The following is a 24,041-nucleotide window of genomic DNA, read 5'->3' as shown; positions in this document are numbered from 1 at the left end:
AAAAGTTGGAAAATAGTTAAAAAAAAAAAAAAAAAATCGGTGAGGTAGCACTCAACCAAGCAACACTAAAAAAAATTATATGCATCAGCGTAAAAAAAACACAGACAGACGGACATAAAATATTACTCTAAACGTTAATGTGTGTGTGTAAATATTTGTGAGGTTGAAGAAAGGAAATAATAGTATTTGATATCATTAAATGACGGTGTGAATAAAAATATTTGTGAGGTTGTGATGATTAAACAATATTAAAATTAAAATAATTGATAGTGTGTTTGACCTAACTTCTCCTTAAAAATGTAGAGAAGTTGAAAAAAAGCCGGATCAAGCGATATCTTACTCTCCCACAACGGCAATTTAGAATCAACTGAATTTGGGTGAAAAAATTGAAAAATAGTTAAAAAAATAAAAATTATAAAAGTTATTAAAAATATAAAAATTATAAAATAATTAAAAAAATGGTGAAGGGCAAAATGGGAAATGCACCCTAAAATGATGAGGTGGCATTAACCACACCCCATCAATAGGAAATTACTAAAATACCCCTCCAAGGGGCAAAATGGTAAAATCCTAAGAACTTACTTTTGTAATACAGTAAGTAGACTACGAGGACGGAAACTATAATACCCTGCATAGTCCTTCTCATTGACATCACTAGAGCAAACTATTTTTTTTTTTAATAAATCACTAGAGCAAACTATTGTTTCACATTTAATTATATACAAAAAATCATTCTACTATTATTAAATTAAAAGTTTAATTAAAAAAAAAAGCATAGTTCCAAAACCTTGTATTAAACTTTTTTTTTTATCAAGTTAATTAAATGTTTTTAACAAATTTTGAATGCAGCATATTGATGTGTAAATTGTCAACATCTATTTTTAAATATTTGAAATATAATGCCAATTTAACAAATAAAACTAATTATATATATTTTACATTTATCTCTGATGTATGTTCATGCTACAATTAAAAGTTAGCTTGGATGTCATACATAATACATAGCACGCTAATAATAAATTAATAAATAACAATAACAATTATATGCCAGATCAAACTGGTACAAGAGACTTGTACCCAAAAAATCTGGCACAAGTGTACACCCACAAATCTATTTAAGCATTCTACAATTTAACATCTCTAAGTACACCCAAAAATCTCATGCACCCTTCTGGCAAACGACAAAACTGCACGGATCAATAGTGATGCTCTTTGTGCAATTATCAGTTTTATAAATACCAACAAGTCGGTCAGCCAATTCAAACATATTGTTCCTTAGACTGCAAAAATGAGCATACCAAGCTAATTATTAGGACTGATTAAACAAATATGTACTAAGAACCTGAGAAAACACTTGCGTCAAGAACCAAACTTACCTAATGATTATGAATTGAGCATCCTTAGTCCTGTCTTTCACATAATGCCCGACGATAGATACATTCTTGAAGTCTGCCAGACCAAATAGCACAGTTTAGTGTATTGCAAGACTCAGCATTTACAGTAAAATAGTTTAGCTACAAAGTTAATAGCAAGTACCCAAAGCGGCATCAATTTCATCCATTACATAAAGCGGCGTAGGCTTGTAATGATGAAGAGCAAATACAAGAGCCAATGAGCTAAGAGTCTGGAAAATAAATAACAAAAATACACCACTCAATATTAACAGGGAAAAAGATGTGTCCATGAATTATATAATGCATCAATTGAGTGAGGATGAGAAGATACCTTTTCACCACCCGATAAGTTAGCAATATTTTTCCAGCTTTTCTTTGGTGGTCTAACACTAAATACAACGCCTTCAGAGAAAGGATCTAAAGAATCCACAAGCTCGAGTTCTGCATCACCTCCAAGGGTAATCATCTGCAACCAATAAAAAAAAGGTAATACTTGTTGATTATCACAACCCTGTGAAATCCATTAGGAACTATGTTGGTGAGAGTTATGTACAGTATTACAATTAATGCCCAAGAGAACTTTGAGCTTTTGGACATATTTATGAAAAAGATCGGTATATAAAAATATCATGCAAGTAGTACTTGACAATGGAACCATGTATCTTTTGATTAAAATTATTCTCGATGTATTAAATTTGTGGACCACTTAAGATCTTAAGTGTGTACTTCTTTCAAGATATGCCTATATATTTCGGGATAAATGAGACTGGGAATGTAACGTAACGGTCCCATATTTTATTTAAGGTTTAAAAAAACTTTGCAATTTGAGGGATTATGAGGAACTTTTTTTTGTTCATATTTTCATTCTCATTGTAAAGGGTGGGAATCTTATGTGCCAAGGAGAATCAAAATCATTTTGAAATGTAAACCACCCTTCACTGTTTCCAGTTAAACTAGAGGGTGGGAAGGGTTTACATTCCCATTAATGAAGGGTGTTGTTTCCTATTCTGCTGCTTCTTTCTATGATTCCCTTATTCCTAATCTCATCCATTTCTATTAACTGGATCTGAGAATCTACTCCCTCGTTATTTATGTATCTGTCAGTTTATAAGAGGCAGGGCAAACACAAATTCATTGTTATCAGAGGTCATGCAAACATAATGATCCAAAAATGTTAAGTTTTTGTTGTGTGTGAGACAGGAGGGAGGGGATTTCCATACCTGGTACATTTCCTTTAACTTTAATGATATGGCATTAAATCCTTCCATAAACTCATCCAATCTGAAATTAAAGATTCAGCTTAAATTTTTCACAAATAGGAAATCATAAAATAGTCAATGATACAAAAGAAATTGCATGCACACCTCCTCTTTCTCAATTCATCATGTTGCTTCTTTATATCATCTCGCTCCTGAGTGACTGCATTAAGTTCTTCAACTCGCTCATTGTACAATGCTACCTTCTTGCGATACCTGATATCATAAATTAAGAAACACTTCAGTGCAACACCAAAAAGGAAGCCAGTCAGGATAATAAATTGGGAAATGCCCTACTCTGCAATTGAATCAAGATTTGGATTCATCTCTTTCAGTTGAGCTTCAAGCAATGCTACCGTTTCACAGGCCTTTTTCAGGTCACAAGCAGCATTGAGATGTTCTTCAGTCAATGTAGCATGTAGCTTTTCATTATCCACTAAATCTACCTGAATTCTGCATCCAATTTATCTTATAAGAATTTCAGAATAGTGGTGAATGTATTCCAAAACAGATATTAAATGACATACTGCTCAAGATGCTTGGAAATAGCAGTTTGCAACTCATCTAGTCTTTTCCTGTAACCTTTCCCCTTTATTTCTAATTCTTTGTATGCTTTCTTCATGTCTTTTAATTTAAAATCAGCATCAACCTGCAAAATAAAGATTACAATGAGAAAACTCCAACTTTAAGAGACAAAAAATTATCACACGGGTACCTCAGATGCACGCAATTCGTCCACTGCTTTTTTCATCTTATCATACTCAGATCTTGCTTCCTCCAAGCCATCCCGATGTTTCTTAATCATCTACATAGTAATGTAAACAATACATGATCATACAACCACCACGACCACTGTTTTCTATATACAACTATGAATAGGTATATTTTACTATCCCTTTTAATGAATTTAACCATGTAAGTGCACTGCATAGTTTATATAACCAAAAAAGCAAAAGAACAAGGAAAAGAACCTCTTCTGTTTTCTCATAATTCTTTTGAACAGCAAATGCTTTCTGCTCTATTTCTTTGAAGTTTCCTTTTAACTTTTCCCTCTCCTCGGCTAACCGTTCTTTTTCCTTCTTTGACTCCTCTATTCCCTTAGTCAACTTCTTCATCATCTTTTGGCCCGTCTCTATTTGGACCTTATGACGGTTGATCTCTGAGCTGGCCTTGTCAATATCCTAGAAAATGGGTACCTTTAGTATAGACAAGGTATCAGATTGAATTGAAAGTTCTCAATATACAGGATGCTTACAGACTGAATTTTCTGGACCTTCAACTTCTGAGATTTTAATTTTTCACCTCCAGCATTCTCTATTTTCTTCTGAAGCTCCGAAACCTAAAAATGGGGAATCCATTTGACTAACTTAAGTTAAATAAAGATATAGCCTTTGTTAACTGCAAACACTGCTGGATATCAAAAGATAAAGATGACATGCAAGACCAGTCAAGCAAAGGAATTCAAAGTTACAAACATAAGGAAGTTCAAAGCCCACCTTTTCCTTCAGTTTTTTAGATCCGTCAGTAAGTCTATTAATCTCTCTTTCTTCTGCAGAAATAATCTTCATCAGCTCTTTCAACCGATCAAGCTCGTTCTCTTGTGGATTTGATGCAACTTCAAGGGAACCAAGTTGTTTTTCAATATAACTATGCTGTGAATTCAAACTGTCAACCTGTAGAAGAAGGGGGGGAAACTCAATGCCTTGCACCAACAACTCCATAAACGTGCCTTACTAGACTCAGAAACATGTATTACCTCCTTCTGGCTTTTAGCCAGCTCCATTTCCCAAGCAGCAATTTTTTTTTCCGCTTCCTGGTATACTTTCACAGCATCCATCATTCTTTGCCGAATTTTATTCAATTTATCGGTCAATCCAGACAATTCACTCTCAGCACTTGCAACGGCTTCTCCAGACACATTTGTAGCTCGAATCGATGTGCCCATCTTCCCACCTTTGGGCGTACTTCCCCCACCACTCATTGTTCCAGATTTTTCAAAAAGTGCACCACCAAGAGTAACAACTCGCCGAAACTCATTGTTTCCACCATATGCTATCCGTGAAGCCTAAAAATTTTACAGGAGAGAAAAAATGTCGCTATTTAATCCCTTCCTTTTCTGATACAAACAGTTGCAAATTAACGGCCCAAGACCAAAGTAATATATTTTTGTTTTAAAACAACTAATAATTATATTAGGCCATACAATTCAATTATTATTTTTTGTATCTTAAAACAAACTTAATGAGATTTTTGATATAAGAAGCAAAATTTCAAAACTAATCTATAATAAATCTTGAATTTATAATCAGAACAAAGTTTTCTGCCTGGGAGGAACAACTGACCTGGTCAAGATCCTTAGCAACAACTGTGTTTCGAAGTGCTGCAAAGAAAGCAAGTTTCATTCTTTCATCTCGAACCTTTACTAAATCAAAAAGACGGGGAACCCCCTCTGGAGTGCTTACACTCTTTTTCATCATTGGAAGAAGATCAACTTGCTTCTCCTGAAAGAAAAAAAAAATGCTACTATAAGTATATTTGTCTGATTTGGTTTTAATTTATTTTTTTAAGAGGAATTATTATTATTGAAAAACAAAAAAAAATATATAGATAATCACTGGGAAATCGTATTCAATTCAATCAAATCAACAATACTATTTACTATAACATTTAAGTGAAGCTAAAACTTGGAAATCAATGTGAAAAAAACACAAATTTGCAAATAGCTAAGGAATTAATTCAACCATGCTTTACAAATCAAACTGGAGTAGTCCAGAAATTAAAGTGAGCAAATTGATTTACACCATTTAAAATCTTAAACAGCTACTCAGCAACAGAAACACATTAGATAATATAACTATAAAATAAATACCAATATCATGAAAGTAGCAACGCCAAGATTCTCTCTACGAAGCAACTCAACACAGGCTTGTGCTGCATTTGTTGTTTCCACGACAATATAGTCAAGCCCAGAACATGCTGTTGATATTGCAACATCAAACTTTGCTGCAGTTATCAAATTTCAGACGTCAATATTGTGGTATACTGATGACATACAATGCTAACAAAATCACTGTTCACAAGCAACCAGATCAATTGGAAAATAAATTCAATACTCTGATAACAAAAATATTTGGAAAGTGAAAACTAGTAACTAATAGAGAAAAGGAGGGATGCACTGTCAGTGTAACTGTAAACTACTTGTGCATTCATGTCCAATAAGAATTGAGTATTTGGTTATTATTTTTAAAAAGTGGTTATAATTTAGACTTACATGGCAATATGATGAGTTCTAATTGGATGACAGTGTAAAACTAATTTACACTGTCAGCACATCTCATTTAAATTATAACTAATAATAATCAATTCATATGAAACTACAGATCCTTTTACCCATGAATTTCAAATGTCTACTGCATAAAAACTTCGCTTTTAAGAATATTTATTGGTTAATTGATGGCATGAAGCAATACTGAGAATCTTACTGCCAAGACTAGAAAGAATGCTGCTAAAAATAAAACATGATAGATAGATGATATGTATGATATATTTGCTTTTGAGAGGTTGGATATTAGAATGTGTTCTAAATTATGTTTGAAGAAGGAAAAGTGATTATTCCTCCTGAGTTAACTTAAACCTTCAAACTACAATCAATATCATCATATAAGGGCAACTCAAAAGTTAACTACCTAGTAACTACTTTTCGATCGGACGTTTTCTTAGACATTTTTACCCTTAACAACTCAATATTTTTCAAATTTAAATTTAAGATGCACCATAAATAACATAGGAAACTAAAACTAATTACCTTTTCTCTTGTAATTCTTTAACAAACTTTCCAATAACAATATAATTTTTTCAAGAAAATTAAAATTTAAAAACATAAACAGAATATTCAAAGTAAAATTTAACAAGTTTAGATAACATAAATATTATAAAACAATAGAAATAAATTAATTTAAATTAAAGAAGATATAATACAATAAAAAATGCAGATAGACGTGCATGTTAGTGACAGTCTTATGGTGCTTTTGCAGTTTTTGTAGCACGAAAGGGATCTAATTTGGAAAACATGAAAAGAACATTGTGAGGCCAGAAAGATTGCAATTAAAAAACCTTACCATCAATGGCACCTAGGTCACCCATCCGTCCATATATTCCTTCTATTTGTCCGGTTTCCTTAGCTTTCATGACTGCTTTTAGAACTGATCCCTGGCTCTTCTCTGAATCCAAAACAGACTTCATTTCAGCAACCTTCTGTCTAGCACCTTGTTCAAGAGGAATCAGGGCATCTTGTTTTTTGATACATTCCTTAAGAAAAAGAACATTATCACCAAAAGCCTGGGAAAAAAAATGTTATAGTGGAATCAAAAAGGTAAATTTGCTCACTTCTTCCGCTTTGTGAGCTTCTGATGCTTCACACTTGCTCTTTTCTATATTACTCTTAATTTGAGAAATGCTTGCAGTTTTTGATTTAATTGTTTCTGTTATAATTTTCATCTGATTTTGAGCACCTTTAAAGGCTTCACGAGCACCTTCATGCTGAAAAGAAAAACATCAAGAATCACCTTCAACATCATATATGGATTCTGGTTTATATATGCATGACATTGATAATACATAATAAATAAATTAGTTCTGTAGATCCCAAGCATGCATGTCAGAAATTGATTGCCTTTGCTGTTTTAGTGACAGTAAAACTTGGGTTTGTGCTACTATTTTTGTATATACTATATATCACATTTCATAAGTTCAGATAGCTATGCATACATCCATAAAATGCATAGCAAGATTATAAACGATATTTGGACACAATTGGATGGATCTCAATACACCAATGAAAGCTAAATTCTAATCCAACACAAGAAAGGATTAATGCCTCAATAACACAGTAGTCCCTCAACAGCATCAAAATTATTACAACCACTCAACTAAGAAAACAAGAAGATTTTACCTGCTTTGAAACACAATTAAAATATTTATCACATGTCTTGTTAAATGCAATGTTGAAGACAGAATACAAAACTGTACAAACAAAAAGGTGTTAATCGTAAGAGTTGAATTATAAAAGTGACAATACTTTTTGTTTGAGTGCCTAGAGAAGAGAAACATAAGCATGCAATATCAAAGAGATACTGCAAAACTGTACAAAAACAAAAGTGTGGACCAAAGGAGTCGAATTATTAAAGTGACATTGACAACACTTTCGTTTGTTTGCCTGGACAAAGAGAAAGATACTAGTCCTTCTGCAATTACGATGCGTTATTTGAATATATCCAGAAATTTTCAAGACAAGACTAATCATTGTCTTCCAAGCTGAGACTATCTATTTAAAATAAGAAATCATTATCACCTTCTCATTTAGAAGCTTGGCCTCACTAGATGCAACCTCAAGCTTTCCCTTGTGCTCGATCAAATCTTTTTCCCAAGGTTCAAGCTCCGAACGAAATTTAGCAAGCTCAGAGCGGAATTTCTCAGTTTCAACTGTTTGCCAATAATAAAAAAAACAATTTGAATTTGACAAACAAAGAAAAACTACAATTAATCTCCACTACTGCTCGTAGAATATATTGGCTCCATTTGTGCATATGGAATCAATTTAATATAATTTGGACAGGCTGATGAAGAAGAAAAACAGATTTTGAGGGATAAGTTGGCAGCTTAGTTCAAAATGAAGGACCGCAGGAGGTTGAAGTACTTCCACGGCATAAGAAGACAATCAGTAGATGAGGCACAGTTTTTATTTTCTAATTTTATGCTGTAGTAACTTTTTAATTACGATATGCAGCAGAGAACCTATAAACATGTAACAGTAGTGTGAGAAATCAATTGATTTTTATACTTCGCCTTCTCTTCTCAAGTGCAATGCTCTTTCACTCTCTCTCTCTCTATTAAAATATTTAAAAATTAGCATGAAATACCAAAAACGAGGTTCAGTTTTCCCATCAAGCAACCTACTATTTTTTAAGAAGAGACTAAACCAATATGCATTGGCTCATACCTTGGTAGTTTAATAACTGATTGACAATTGGTTCAATAGAAAGAAGAAAAAAATTCATATAGTTGATTGAGCCTTGCTGAGGGTCAAGCACCAGTTCACAATTATATTGAACCAATCAAACGTATTAAAATCATTATTATCTATCAATTTATATTTGGATAAGCTAAAATCCAGGAAAATCGGCTATGTATCAGAATTGAGAACCTAACCAAGCCAAGCATTATAAGTTTAACAATCAATATGGTAAACGACAAATGTTGCAAGGAAGCATCTTTAAGAACTGAAAAGTTTTAATGAGGTTATGACTAAAAGCATCATATGGAAAGGAATTCAGTAAATCAAATTTAATTAAAGGCAACTTCAAGCATATCAGTACTTAAAAAGGACAAGGGTCTACCTTTAGAACTCTCTGTGATTTCTTCGAGGACCTTCTCCTCATCGGTCAACAACTTTTGCAGTTTAGGGATATTATCCTCAAGTTTTGGTATCATATCATTTGAGTTTTCACCCTCTTTCACAAGAGCTTCGATTTTTGATGAATCCTGAAATACGAATGAATGGATAAGGCACATCTCTCATACATATATTCAAGTGCAATAAATCATGTATTCCCATTACCTTTTCCGCTTTATCCTCCAGCTTCTTGATCTTCTGATTCATGTGCTTATAATCTTCTCGAAACTTGACATCCTGCCTCTCAAACTCCTTGAATTCTTCCTTACACTTCCTCATATCATTATCTAGCTCCTGTTACATGAATAAGAGAAGAAAAAACTTGGTTACTACCTGATGAGCTTATCACCAAGCATATAATGCCATGCCATGTCGTCATGCACACTGATAAGTTCAAGTCAAGTCCCATGTCGTGCAAACCTCTTGTATTTGAATATACTTGTTGTGCTTAGTTTCAAGCTCTTTCAGAATCTGTTTATTTTCTTGGATCTTATCCCTGGAATAAGATATCACAGAGTTCTTCATGAGTCAAGAATAAGAAAGGCGAATAGTTAGGAAAGTGATACATATATATAGACAAAGAAACTAAAGGTGAAATTCAAAATTACCTTTCTGCCTTAAGATTTTCTTCCAGGCTAGCAACACCCACTTGTAACTCATCCATTTTTCCCCCTGTATCATCAACAGCTAGCGTTGTAGCCTTCTCTTGCCATTTCAACAGAGATAACTCTTTGAGCATGTATGCTTCTGCTTCATTCTTCACATCCTGTTTCAAAAAAACTGTTAGGGGTTGTTCAAATATCAAGTGATCCATATAACCACAATTTTACATGCCTCCAAGCTGTCTCTTTCTTTCTCAGATAGCTTGACCATTTGCACCACACCGGATCTTCTCTCATTTAGAGATTCTAACCTAAAACATCAACAATACTTCAGACATTAGAAATTATATACTATAACTGAAATCCAAGTGATTATTTAAGCAGTGTGTCACCAATAAAGTATGAAAAACGGGTCCTTATTATAGAGTATATATAGTTTATACTTTCTTTTGTAATTAGTAGCTTAGGCAGTTAAGTGATGATAGCTGTATAACAGCTGCCGCAGCTTGCTAGAGAGATGTGGATGGGTTGGGCCTAAATCAAGTCCAGAAAACCAACTTTTAAGATGAGGGATGTTCATCACTTATAACCACTTTTCATGCCATATCACTATCCAATGTAGAGGTAGGGGTAGACCTAGAAAAACTATACAAGAAACTGTTAGGAAGGATCTAGAGATAAATGAGTTGGAAAAAGACATGGTTTTTGATAGAACACTATGGTGTCGTTTGATTCATGTAGCCGACCCCACTTAGTGGGAAAAGGCTTGGTGGTTGTTGTTGATCACTATCCAATGTATGACTCTCAGCCGTTATAACAGAATATCTGAGTGACTGGGAATAGGGGCTGTTGTCTATTAAGTGGTTGTAACATAACGTGAGTGGAGAACAAGAAAGGAGTTTGTCAATCTAATATGACTGAATTGGTCTTATGTATAGGAGAGGAATAAAGTGATTCAGGTGCTAGGGAACTGGGAGGCTGCAGCCCCTTGAGTTGCTGCTTATCCAGTCTTTACTACTTTTTCTGTATATCCTTATCTTGTATAGTTATCTTCTTACATGTAATGGTATCTTTAACCACACAAAATTTAGTTTCCTATCAATCAGTTTTCTTAGTTTCCTAACTGATCATAAGATGTTTTAAATCAAAAAAGTGAACTGAACCACTGTTAGTTTGGGTAAACACGTCATAAGCAGTTTAGTAAACAGCTTATAACATGAGAGCTTATAGGTAGGTAATGAGAGCTTTATCAAATTATAGCTCATGTCAAAAGAGCTTATGACATATATTAACTTTCGTAAGCTTATATGAGAAGCTTATTAAAATGACCCAAGAACTTATGGGTAGGCCTTAAGCTATGTTTATAAGTCTATCCTAATACTTGCTTGGGTATTTATGTCACACATAACCCCAAATAAACTCCAAAAAAACCTCTTATGTGTGCCCCATATATTTAATTGTAATTAGCAAATCAAACCAAATTAGGCAGCAACAACAACAAACAGTATCTATGCTTTTTTAATGTTCATTCAGAAGTTTGCATTCCAGAATTGAAATGGAGAAAGAGTGCTCACTGTTTATATGACTCATCAATTTTTTCTACATATTTGTTGGTCCCAATGATATCTTCCAAATATTCTAGAAAGCCTTCATCATGAGGTCCTTGAGATTTTGGTTTCATAAGTGAAATCTGCTCAACTTCGCCCTGATAAGAAACAGTTCAAGCATCAAAAGAGATATATAGGACCAACCACCTGCAAAAAAATATAAATTAAAAGCATCTTATATGAAATAACCAACCTGAAGGATCAGAAACCTATTATTGTCAAGGTCAACACCTTTTCCCTTCAATTTCTTGGTAACTTCAGTGAAGTTACTTGAACGGTTATTAATGTAATACTTAGAGGAGTTGTCCCGAAAAGCAACCCTTGTAATCACAAAGTCAGTTCCAGGAACAGTCTCGTATGTTCCATCTTCCTGCAGCCATACAAAATTCAATTCTAATTTTTAAATATGAAAGATCAAAGATGAAAAACACTAAAGGGTCATCAAACTGTAAATCTGAAAACTCTTCTTACCACTGGCAGTGTGGTATAAAGGTCTACTTAAAAACAAGCTCGTGACAGAACAAACCAAAGGAAAATAAGCAAACAAAAAATAATTAAAAAGCCAAGAGTAAGGGGCCGGTGTGTAAACTAAGGGCGCTTATCATTTTCCCCCTTGATTTTCCATTGATAAGTTTTACTACTAAATGTCTGCTGGAAATTCCACCTTAATTGCGACACACCTCTAGCCACCGTAATTTCGGAACAGGGCTGCTTTCATTGCAGCCTCCATGACCTTCATTGTACTGGCTTACATAGCGTTAGGGGGTGGGTTTAAACTCACATCACCTAGAGATATGGCTTAAGTAGTGCTTATAAAGTTTGGACAGTCCTCATTCCTCATGGGGTTGAGTTATACCCAAAAGCCCAAATTCTTTTCAGCTTTGTTCCTTCTTTAGTTTTACATTCTGGTTATACTTCCTTTCTTATTTAACCTTTTGTAAATTCTAAAAATCATGAAATAAAGTGAAGAGAAGCGATGCCATTTTTAGAATTAATAGTCAAAATATATTTATATTTTTGTTTGCTATTGGCCTAGTGGCTAACACATACTCAAATAAACATACACAGGAGAGGGGAAATGTGGAGACCCTGGATCGAACCCAGGCACACACATAAAATATCCTCACAGCCAAACCACTATATCATAACAACGCAGACTATAGTGATAATATATCAAATGAAATTGAAAACAAAAAAAAATATCTACAATCTTTTCGTTCTTCACAAAAAAAAAAAAAATATTGGAAGTCAAATTTAAAGAATTTATTGCTTGCCCAATTTATATCTCATCTTCAACAAAGATAACAATAAAAATCTAAATAGCACCAACAAAGCAGAGTAAATAAGAAAAGGTACCAAATCAACAATCTCCTGAAAATGAACAGAAACCCCAGCACTATCCAAATTCTGATGATTGCTAGAATTATGTATAAGCTCCGAAACTTTATTCAATCTCATCTGCAACCACAAGTTCCCAATTAAACAAAAAATTCACAAAACAAAAAAAAAAAAAAAAACTTTCCAAGCACGAATTACTTTCTAGAATATTCTCAAAAACGCACCTGCTTGGCTCGTTTTCCAAACACAAACAACATAGCATCAATAACATTACTCTTCCCACTTCCATTCGGTCCAACCACAGCCGAAAAACTCTGAAACCAAAATTTCACCAAATTTTAACTTCAAGTAAAATTGAACCAATTAAACCAATTGAATTCAAAAAATGGAAGAATCTAAATCAAACCTTATGAAAGGGACCAACGCGTTGTTCGCCGGCGTAAGATTTAAAGTTCCGCATCACCATTTCTTGGATGAAGAGCCTAGGTCGTCCGCGAGCTGATTCAGGTTGCGATTCCATTGAATTGGAACGAATTAGGGTTTGTTTGGGAATTTAGGGCACAGATCGAGAAGAAAGTGAAGAAGAAGAGTATCTTTTTGACTTTCGATTTTCTCCACGGTTATGTTAAGTTGCAATAATTCGAAGTGGAAGTTGAAGTGGAAAAGCACGTTGGCGGTAAGTGAAATTTTGGGGAGGGTTTCAAATTTTGAAATGAGGGAATTGGGGAAATTGTACTCAACCTAAACAAATACATTGTTTGGTTGAAGAGAAAGAAGAAGGTCAGAAATATATGATAGAGGATTACTTTTTTCTGTTTGGCTAATCAGTAGAAAGAAAAGAAAGTATTGGTGGGCTCCACCCAAAAATCAATCCCCTCTCCTACGCTCGAAAAGGTGACATAAGAGTTAAACGTTCTATTTGCTAAAAATAACGGATAGCTGATGGTTAATAATGAATAGTTTATAGTTAATGATTGATAACTGATAGCTGATAAATGTAAAATGGCATAAACGGACATTCTTAATTCATACTAAAATTGATATCAATTAATATTTAAGTATTTAAAGCATAGTAATTTAAATTTATTAATTTAATATATCATTATACTTCAGTTTTTTAATAGATGACCAAAGAAACAATTCAATTCAATTGTTCTTAGAAAATCTATCAATTAAGTTACTTCAAATTTTGTTTACCAAATTATTTATATCTGAAAAATCATAAATATTTCTTTTTCTTTGACGCAATTGTTCTTGGATAAATAATATAAGTATTTTTTGAATGAGAATAAATATAAGTATTTATGTCATTTACCACTAAATATATAAAATTTTCTTTCCTTTCACTTTCATTCCTACCAAACAATCTTGAATTCATCTTACTTTGTATTCACTTTCATTCCTTCAACATTCTTTCCTTCTACGTTATTTCTTTCCACTTTATATTGCCATCCAAACAAAGCCTACGGTTTTTGAAGGCTTCAAACATGAAGACGTATTTGTATCGGGTATGGATATTTCATGGATACTCGCAATTACGTACACATAAAGTAACATAATTATTTTTATTTTTTAAAAAATATTTTATCTGATACTTATATGTTACTCCACATATATCGTTACATGCAATTTTCAACTTATATTTCGAGCAAGTCAATTGCATTCTGATTGAAAAAGGTCACTTAGTGTTCGAATCAAGCAGAGGCAATTCAAGACCAAGACACTTCGAAGACCAGAGTAAATCATCAGGACTACTTGAAGAATTCAAGAAGAATAATGTCCAAGAAGCCTCAGCAGCTATTCAAATCGCCAAAGATTTAAATTTAGGAGACACTTGCCATTAATGCAATGTGGTACTTAATTTATTTTCTATATAAATTGAAAACTCAAACTTCAGTCGGAGTTCATTTCCTTTAGATAAAACTGAAAAAAAAATCTGCCCTCGTAGGATAATACTCCTACCGACAATGTTGAAAGAATGATGTATGAAACTCACTTAGATTAATCACAATTTTGTGCAAAACCTTCGTTTTATCCATCACAATTTTGCTTCAATGTCACGGTCTTCATTTGATGCAATCCATCATTCTCAATCGTTCTTGTGATAAACCTTCTTGGTAGGGTTTATACACCACAATTTATCTTCAATTTCTTGATCTTCGTTCGATAAAATCCATCATTCCCAATCATTTTTGTTTCTTCAATTGCATCATTATAATCATCACTTCGAATCTATGCTATAATTTCAATTGATTTGAGGGAACTCTATCACTATTTGTGTTCATTGATTTGTTGTTATTCAAATTGCTGCTCACATGAATACCATATTTCAAAATTTATGGATTTAGTGCTTTCATGTTTATTGAGTGATTTGATCATTTTTGCTCTTCGGTTTTTCACAATTGTTTGTATTATTTAGTGCTTTCATGATGATTACGAGTTATGTATTCTTTGGGGTAGAAATAGATTTGTTTTCCTCATAAATTAAGTGACTCTCTCATGTTAGAATATTAATCCATAATCATAGGGTAGTTAGTTACATAACCATTTCTGGACTTTGCTGAGTAGTTACTGATAACTTGCATAACAAGTCAAGTGTATATAACTAATTGCAATGCTCTTTTTCATCAATCAATGAATAACTAGATTACAACGAACTCTTTCTTTTTTCTAACTCATTCATACTCTTTCATTTGTTTATTCATTAATCCTCTTACTTCCAATACAAGAAACCTATTGTTGCTATAATATTTGGCATCTTGAGCCTTGGGTTTTGGTTATGGGAAACAGATGATCTCTGAGAAATACGAGTGAAGTGTGTGAAATTTTGGAATTTCTTGCAAAGCAATCATGGGTACTAATGGAGGCTTTGCCCCATCAAATTTGTTAACTTTGGATAGAAATAACTAGGAAAAATGGAGTGCATTGATTAAGTTGTATAATGGTGCTCAAGATGTTCTTAAATTGGTACATAATGGCTATGAGGATCTGGATCATGCGAATCCTATAGAGGTGCAAAGAACTGCTTTTAAGGAATTGAAAAAGAAAGACTGCAAGACACTATTCTACAACTAGAAAAATGTTGATACAAACCACTTTGAAAAGATTTCAAATATCACAAGATCAAAGGAAGCCTGGGTTAAATTGGAGAAATATTATGAAGAAAATGATCATGTAAAGCAAGTGAAGCTTCAACCCCTGATGAGGAAGTATGAATTGATGATGATGGACGAATATCAAAGAATCATTTATCACTTATCAAAATTGCTTTATGTAGTGAACCAGATGAAAGCATGTGGAGAAACTATTATGATCAACAAGTTGTTGCAAAGGTAATAAGAACTTTGACCTCAAAGTTTGATTTCATAATTGTAACCATTTAAAAGTCCAAGGATGTTAAAACTATGAAGAAAGAAAAACTTCAATCCTCTCTAGAAGTACATGAGATGCTGGTGATTGAAATAAGTTAAAAAATGTCAGTACAACAAGCATTGTAACCACAATTTACCAAGAAAGATTAATATGATAAGTATTTAAAGAATAAAGGTAAAGGAATGTTCAAAAAAGGAAGTTGGTCAAAGACTTTGTTATAAAGCTGAATCATCTAAAGGAGGAGAATGTTCTAGAAACAATTAGAATAAGAAGAAATAATTTGACAGGAGAAATGTATAGTGATATAATTGTGAGAAGTATGTTCAATATGCTGATGAGTGTTGGCATAAGAAAGATTGAAAGAAAAATTATAAAGGTGAAGAAGGCTAATTTTGCTCACGATAATTTTGATTATGAGGTAGTTCTATTGATGGCTACTACATGCGAAGTTGATCCTTTACGTGAGGAATGGTACCATGATACTAGGTGTTCAAATCACATGACTAGACATAAGGAATGACTCGTCAACTTTGATTCTATCAAGAAGACAAATGTCAAATTTGCAAATTATAGCAGAAGGCATTGGAGATATTGCTATCAGAATGAAAGATGACAATAAAGCACCAGTAAAGAAGGTTATGTATGTGCTAGGAATGAAGGGCAATGATGGTCGGATTAGGCAAGTGTATCAAATCGTTTATTAAGTAATAAAGTGATAAGTAGAGTATCGTATCCAGTCCACAAGGATTGTCGTTTCATCCAAACAATTTGCGTTACTTATTTTAGTTTGACGATATAAAATAAAAGAGTTAAGGGTTAGAGATTGCAATTTTTATCTGTGAGAAAGTTGCCTGTTTGGTTGCAGAAAAGTAAGCAGCAGTTATGACTCTTTGAATCATTAAATTTTTTTAAGAGTTTAAGGACAATTAAACAAACTTTGTTTTAGTAAGGACTGGAATTACATGTAAATATTTTTTGTAGGGATTAAAAAAACTATTAAAATTAAGTAAATACTAAACTTAAAAGTTTCCAATTTTATAGGAACCAAAAATATATTTAACCTTAAAAGAAAATTAGAAATTGTTGTATATAGATGAAACAACTATTTTTTTTTAGAACAAGCTAGTGTAATTACATGTTCTTTTTAGTATAAGATGGACAAACTTTGAAGGAAATAATTTTTTTTTTTTATGTTTTAAGGAAACAATATTTGGAATGATGAAAGTGAGTGTAAATTAGTGAGATAGGTGTAAATAATTTGATAAAATTTATAAAAATGAGTGTAAATAATCAAGTGGATGTAGGTTGCTAACTTACACTTTAATGATTCTAGGTGGGTGGAATTTGCTAATTTACACCTTAGTATTTTTAGGTGGATGTATATTAATTAACAGCTATATATATATAAGAAATCAAATTACACTAATGTAATGTTACACCTTTCAATATCGTTTTACTCTACATATATTTTTTAAATTTGAACATTTGATTGTAAACTTATATGATATAGATCATATATAATTTTTTACGTATGATGGAAGAAAGAGGGGGAAATGATGATAAGAAAGATTGAAGAAGGATGAGGGTTTTGGGTTGGTAAATTGTACAAAAAGAGGGTTAAGAAGAAAGATGATGAGGTTGTTGTTGTTGCGAATATGAAACTTTGTAAGGTTTTTTATTAAGTTTTTCTTTTGTTTTCTGTTTTTTTTTTCCATTAAACTCACAATTATGTGGCCTTTTTTATTATTTAATTATCGAAGTGTGTAATATGTTAGTCACATGTTTAATTTAAATGGTTGAATGACGGATTTGACTAACTTATTCCAACGCAAATAACGTTTTGGATCATTTTAAAACTTTTAAAACATAATGAAATAAAATTTAAACTTAAAATAAACATAATGGATCAATCATCTTTTACGCCGTTTGTAACAAAAGGACAAAGAAAATGCAGGTATAATTAGCGAGAGCAGTCGAAACACACAATATTCTTCTATGAGTCCTCTTCCAGCAAGTTCTCAATGAAAGTTCCTTTACTAGAACATTCAGAGGATAGGCATCTCTGAGTCTCAAAGTTACCTTACATAAAATCTGGTTTAGTTAGAGAAGGTATTCCCTCTGTTGCTAATTATAAGAAAATTGACTTTTTAATTAATGATGTATGTAGTATTTATTATGTACCACATGTGTTATTAATCGAATAAACTTAAAAAGTCAAATTTACTTATAATTAAAAAAAAAAAAAGAGTAATACCTATGCCGACAAACTAGTTGCCCTAGGTCATACATCATTAATTTTTACGTGGTGGAACTTCTTTTTGCTTTTTCCTTTTGGGGTAACGGTATAGTCCCCCTATTTGTATATATCTTTCCATTTTTTTTAATAATACTTATTAGCCCTAGATATGTGATATGACTCGAGATAATTTAAAATAGATGACGTATTGTATATCCTGCGTATCTTGCATCAATATTTGCTCGATACTTTCCGATACGTATCAGGAGAGTATCCGAATATTAATTTTTTTAAAAAAATAATTATCTGATACTTTTCAGATACATCTGAGATACGAGAGGTAGGCAGTGGAAAACCAAAATGTGCGGGCTACCTGATGATTCTACTGTATTTGGTATATATTTAATTGACTAAGTAACGATGTATTCTTTTTAGGATATATCATATATGTAATTGACTAATTGTCGCTTTCTTTATTATCAATATTACTTACATTTATATTTCTATTGTTGTCGCCGTCTGTTTTGTGTCTCTTTGTTTGTTTGAGAACGATGCAATTGTTAATTGTTGTGTGAAGGCAATTTCATTGTTGTGCCGTATCGTTTTTCTATGTCTGTTTGGTCTAGGTTTTGCGCCAATTTTTTTGCTTTTGAGTTTTAGTTCATATTTTGTATTTTGAGTTTTAATATGTAGTTTAAATTTAATTTTTTATTAAAGTATCTCAGTCGTATCGTATCTTGAATTTTAAAGTTTTCCCATATCAGCGTATCGGTACCGTATCGTATCATGTATCTAGGCTTCATAGGATAGGAGCTTAGGTGTCAATCTAGTTGGGATGTTTTCTATCCTTGATGTCACTAAATTCTTGATTTAGAAAGAAAAAAAAAATACAATTAAGACTTTTTCTAAATAAAAATATTTTCAATCATACATCATAATGGTCAAAAATCAATTTTCTTCAATATTACATGGTCAAAAATCAATTTTCTTCAATATTACATATTTGGATTTGAGATGTTTGACCTTTAAAAATATTTTTGTAAACAATTACAATATTTTATGCATAATATTAATTGATGTGGCGATTTTAAATATTTTTTAGGTTGTGTAGGTAAAATTATTTTGAACCGTCAACCAACCTCTATTAAACTCTTAAACAATATCATGAAGATTTAATATTTTGCTTCCACAAAAGAATGTAATATTTTGCTGTTATAAAAAAAATGCAATATTTGCAAAGAAAAGTATTACGGTTGTCATGTATCAATCACAAATTCCTCAAAAAAAAATGTTTCAACCACAAATTACTAGTTTGATAAACAAACTATGGTTGATTAATAATATATGTGTGTGTATTAAAAGGTAAAAAAAAATAAAAAAATAAAACTTAACCGACCTACATATTTTGTCAACCATATAATTTTCAAATGAAAATTCACTTACTTTCCTATGTGCTTGATTTATTTTTATTTCTTGACCCAATTATTATGTGCTTGATGTGATCGCTATAAAAGACTGAGATCCCAAAAGAAATAAATATTACATGATAGAAGAATGAAAACAAAGAAGAAGTATGAATATCCATCACATAGATACATAATCACAACTTATAATATTGCAAAAGAAAAACACAACTTATAAGATCCATAAAATCATTATTTGAGCCGGATCATTACATCTGAACTAAAATATTTAGTCATACTTCCAAAACTTCATATCATGGTTATGATGAATCATAGATATAGTCATGAACCACTCTGAGATAAGGAGAAAAAAAAATGATATTCAATACGTTAAAAAAACAATGGAAATTAAAAATACCGATAGAATATCTGTCTTTTTCTTCCTTCCAATACACACATATAACATATATATATATATATATATATATATATATATATATATATATATATATATATATATGAAAGGAAATTTAACAATTTTTTAAGAAGAAAATCATATGCTTATCACTGAGATTTACGAGAAGATGACTTCGGGAGATTTTTCTTCTTGTTGGGTGCTGCATTCGCCGCTTGTGATGTTTCCAACGATGATGGTGCAGCAACATCAGATTCATTCGTCACACCTTGAGCATTCTTCCGTCGAACTCGTTTTCTTTGCTTGACAGATGAATCAGTAGGAGGTGTACTTATGATCACAACGATGAATTGTTTGTTGGATTCATCATAAACCAATTTGTATGAGTCTTCGTTGTCACCAACATTGATGATGTTTTGTGGTTGATATGGTATGGGAGTATCCAATGGTAACAGTGGCTTAGTAGGGTTGAAAAAATAGGAGAAAATATCATCACAAAGAGGTGCTTTGATATTTTTAAACAACTCATCCCACTCAGTAGTGTAACAATTTGGATAAGAGGTAAGTGCTTCTGTTAGGTAATTGTATTTATAATCATCAACATTGTTCACCGTTGATGTTGGTGGTTCAGGAGTTACACAAGATGTTAAGGGTTTCATGTTTTCAATCCTTGTTGTTCAACATTTTCCCCTTCAACTAGTTTGATTGTGTTAGTGAATTGAAATGAGTATGCTTATGTCTTATATAATATTGAACCATCCCATAGCCAATGTTTATATACAAAATTGTATCATTATCAACTATATTAGGTCAAAAAGGTAAAAACTATTGACAATTATTGATTGTCATAAATGACTGATAAAATAATTAAGAAATAGTATAATAATTATTCTTCTGTCATTAATTACTATAGGTAATATTTAATACAAATTAAATAAATTAACATATTTAAAACTAAAAGAATAGTATTTATATATTTTCTTAATGCGTATATATAATTAAGAAAATAGTATTATTCCTTTATATGTACGCATCAATTAATATTCCTTAATAATAAGAAAATAGTATTCCTTTATATATATATATATGCATTAATTAAGAAAATATATAATTATTATTCTTTTAGTTTTAAATATGTTAATTTATTTTAATTTGTATTAAATATTATCTATATTAATCAATGACAGAAGAATAATTATTATACATATCTTAATTATTTTATCAGCCATTTATGACAATGGATAATTGTCAATAGTTTTTATTTTTTACTAAAAATAGTTGATATTGATATAATTTTGTAAGCAGACGTTGGCTATGAGATGGAGGAGTTCCATATTATATAAGACATACTCATTTCAATTCACTCAGAGAACAAATACTAGTTGAAGGGGAAAATGTTGAACTTGAAAACATGACACCATCAATATTCTGTGAAAGAGTATATATGGTGCCGAGCAGTCGTGATGGCAATTGAACCCAGGTCCGATGGATACTCGCAAAAAATATCCACAATGGGTACGGTAAAATTCCGCTTTCATGGGTTTGGGCACGGGTCTGGGTAATACCCATAAATTTAAATGGGTATGGGCACGGGTAAGGGTACTATACTACTCAGCCCCGCAACCCCGCATATACATATTTATATAATATCATAGATAATTTATATATTTTTTATGTATAACTAATTAATTAATTTAGCTATTTAAGCCTGAATTTAAACCTAAACCAAAAAACTACTTAATACAATAACAACTCTATTCTGTCGGTATACAATTTTTTAGGGATATTTTAAATGTTTTTTATTTGACTTAATACTGCAATTCATATTATTTTATGAGTTAATTTTAAAAAAATTGGACTATAGTTCTATTTCAATTGTGATGTTTTCATTGTCTTTTCATAGTTAAAGTGTGGTAATGGGTACGGGTATGGACACTTAGGTACCCATAGGGTATAGGGATGGGCACCAAGGTTGTTGCCCTCGAGGGTACGGACACAGGTACGGGTATTTTTTTACAAATACGGGTATGGGAAAGGGCACTATAGTACCCTATCTATAGGGTACCCATTGTCATCCCTACATCCTTAGAAGCAGAATAGAATGGAGCGGAACGAAATGTAATGGAACAAATATTTTATTCCATTGTTTGGATTATTTATGATGAAATGGAGCTATTTTCTCGTTCCATTGGAAAGTGAACAAAACATAATGAGTTATAACTTTTTATTTATTTCAATTTTACCCTTTATTTTAAAAAGCAACAATAAAACATCAATATTGAGTATGTAAAGGCTTTAATAAGCTACAAAATTCTCTTTTTGTAGCAAATCACATGGAATTTAAAAAGTAAAATATATATTATATATAAAGAAAACAACACATCTTTCAGCTCTTTTGGGTTGAATTTTTCTTTCCAAAATTGCTCTCAATTTTCAATACAAATAATTCATGCAACAAATAGATAAAAATAAATTTAAATATTAAACATTATTTAAAAAGTATAACAAACTAGATGAGTTTATTTATACTTACTTACTTTTTCATTATCCCAATTATACCCTTAAATCATTTTTTTTCTATAATAATGATTGTTATTGGTGCCATTAAAACAATTATATTTTTTTGTTATATTGTTGATGTCATTGAAATAGATAATCATGGTTAGTTTGATTTGTTATAACTCGAAAGCAACAAACATTTATATTTTTAGTTTTAATCAAAATCAAAATTTCATACAAAAAAACACCGTTCATAATTTTCAAACCTTAAAAAAAGAGCAGAAAGACGGACACGTGAGTCCCTATCTTTTCGCTAGTAGTTACTAGTATCGCATACAAAGATTACAAGCTTACCAGTCATCCAAAGTAGGGAGAATGTTCTAATTATATTATTAATGTGTTCTATTCTATTGAATACACCCCGAATTAGGAAGAATGGAAAAAAATTTAAATGAATGGTATTGGATGGAATGAGTTCCATCACACTCTATTTCATTCCACTCCTTTTTTACAAAACTAAACAATAGAATGTTGATATATCTCACCCCATTTTATACCATTCAACCATTCTTCATCAATCCAAACACAACTTTAAGAAATTGAAGAACTTGGAGATGAAACCGACCAAGAAACACTTAGGACTTGTTCATGGATCTATTGGCCACCCGTGTGGAAAAGTGGAAGATGTGTTATCATGGATATGAGGTATGACCATTCTTAGCAACATCAAAAAACTCTGATTGATGTGGATCAATGTGAGATTATAATAAGATACAAAAGGGAGCATGCTACTTACAAATTGTCAGGAGTTGGACTAAGCGATGAAGGAGGCGATCAATGTTATTTGATCAACACAAAAGTAGTGAACAACACTAAGAAACAAAGCATGGCAAGGATGAACCATTCAAAGTTGGACCTCATGGAGGAAACAAAGCATTTGGAGAAGAAACTCAAAGGAGAACCGTAGACATCACCCGTCAAGCTATTGACGTTAAGTGCTGCCATGGAGGCAACTAATGAGTTTTATTTCCAGTCAATTTTTAAACTCATGTCGAGTCCTATAAAAATATCATGTGATGACTTACTGTTTGCTACTCTTAACGTTTTCTTGTTTGATTTGCATAAATTCCATATATTTTTAATTATAAAATTTAAAATTGTTTTTGTCTCGAAATGTTGTTTTTATCACGAAGAGGGATAACTTACTTCCAAAGTTCAAGAGTATTATGATTAAAGGGCATGATGTGGACGATACATTCATGATTGTCACCATCCCTTTTCTCTATAGCATAATCGATGAAATTTTAAGTCAAATAAATATTTTCAACTTTCTACTATATTTATTTTCCATTTAAGTGTCCATGTTTGAATGTTATTTTCCTCAAGCTTACATCTTTTACAGACTATTGGTCATATTTTCATACACAAATTAAAGGCACGTTGTTTGGTACTTTAAGCTTTTCCAAGC

General features: G+C 31.9%; 1 protein-coding gene across 1 annotated transcript; it reads right to left on the bottom strand.

The window, feature by feature from the left end:
- Window positions 1-915: 915 nt before the first annotated feature.
- Window positions 916-13,385, bottom strand: LOC11430889 (structural maintenance of chromosomes protein 4). The gene is made up of 28 exons (XM_003629031.4): window positions 13,055-13,385; window positions 12,873-12,962; window positions 12,667-12,768; window positions 11,504-11,680; window positions 11,278-11,408; window positions 9,936-10,014; window positions 9,710-9,867; window positions 9,522-9,597; window positions 9,267-9,395; window positions 9,046-9,190; window positions 8,001-8,131; window positions 7,037-7,189; window positions 6,769-6,958; window positions 5,520-5,653; window positions 4,993-5,151; window positions 4,407-4,715; window positions 4,147-4,323; window positions 3,906-3,989; window positions 3,622-3,831; window positions 3,366-3,455; window positions 3,178-3,299; window positions 2,948-3,103; window positions 2,759-2,866; window positions 2,615-2,675; window positions 1,726-1,860; window positions 1,537-1,624; window positions 1,377-1,449; window positions 916-1,280 (listed from the first exon to the last, which is right to left on the bottom strand). The coding sequence occupies exons 1-28, from the start codon at window positions 13,166-13,168 to the stop codon at window positions 1,160-1,162; spliced, it is 3,702 nt and encodes a 1,233-aa protein (XP_003629079.2). The 5' UTR covers window positions 13,169-13,385; the 3' UTR covers window positions 916-1,159.
- Window positions 13,386-24,041: the final 10,656 nt, after the last annotated feature.

The sequence above is a fragment of the Medicago truncatula genome, chromosome 8 (assembly GCF_003473485.1).
Source record: "Medicago truncatula cultivar Jemalong A17 chromosome 8, MtrunA17r5.0-ANR, whole genome shotgun sequence".
NCBI lineage: Eukaryota > Viridiplantae > Streptophyta > Magnoliopsida > Fabales > Fabaceae > Medicago > Medicago truncatula.
Note: the sequence above shows the minus strand (reverse complement) of the source record. Positions and strands in the feature narration are given on the sequence as shown.

What these genes read in the sequence shown, in the direction of transcription:
- LOC11430889 (XM_003629031.4), bottom strand. Translation starts at nt 13,168, where the DNA reads ATGGAATCGCAACCTGAATCAGCTCGCGGACGACCTAGGCTCTTCATC. An exon ending in AATCACAGAGAGTTCTAAAG is followed by an intron (nt 8,132 to 9,045) that starts GTAGACCCTTGT and finishes ATTGGCAAACAG; the next exon opens with TTGAAACTGAGAAATTCCGC. An exon ending in TGGCTAAAAGCCAGAAGGAG is followed by an intron (nt 4,324 to 4,406) that starts GTAATACATGTT and finishes CTTCTTCTACAG; the next exon opens with GTTGACAGTTTGAATTCACA.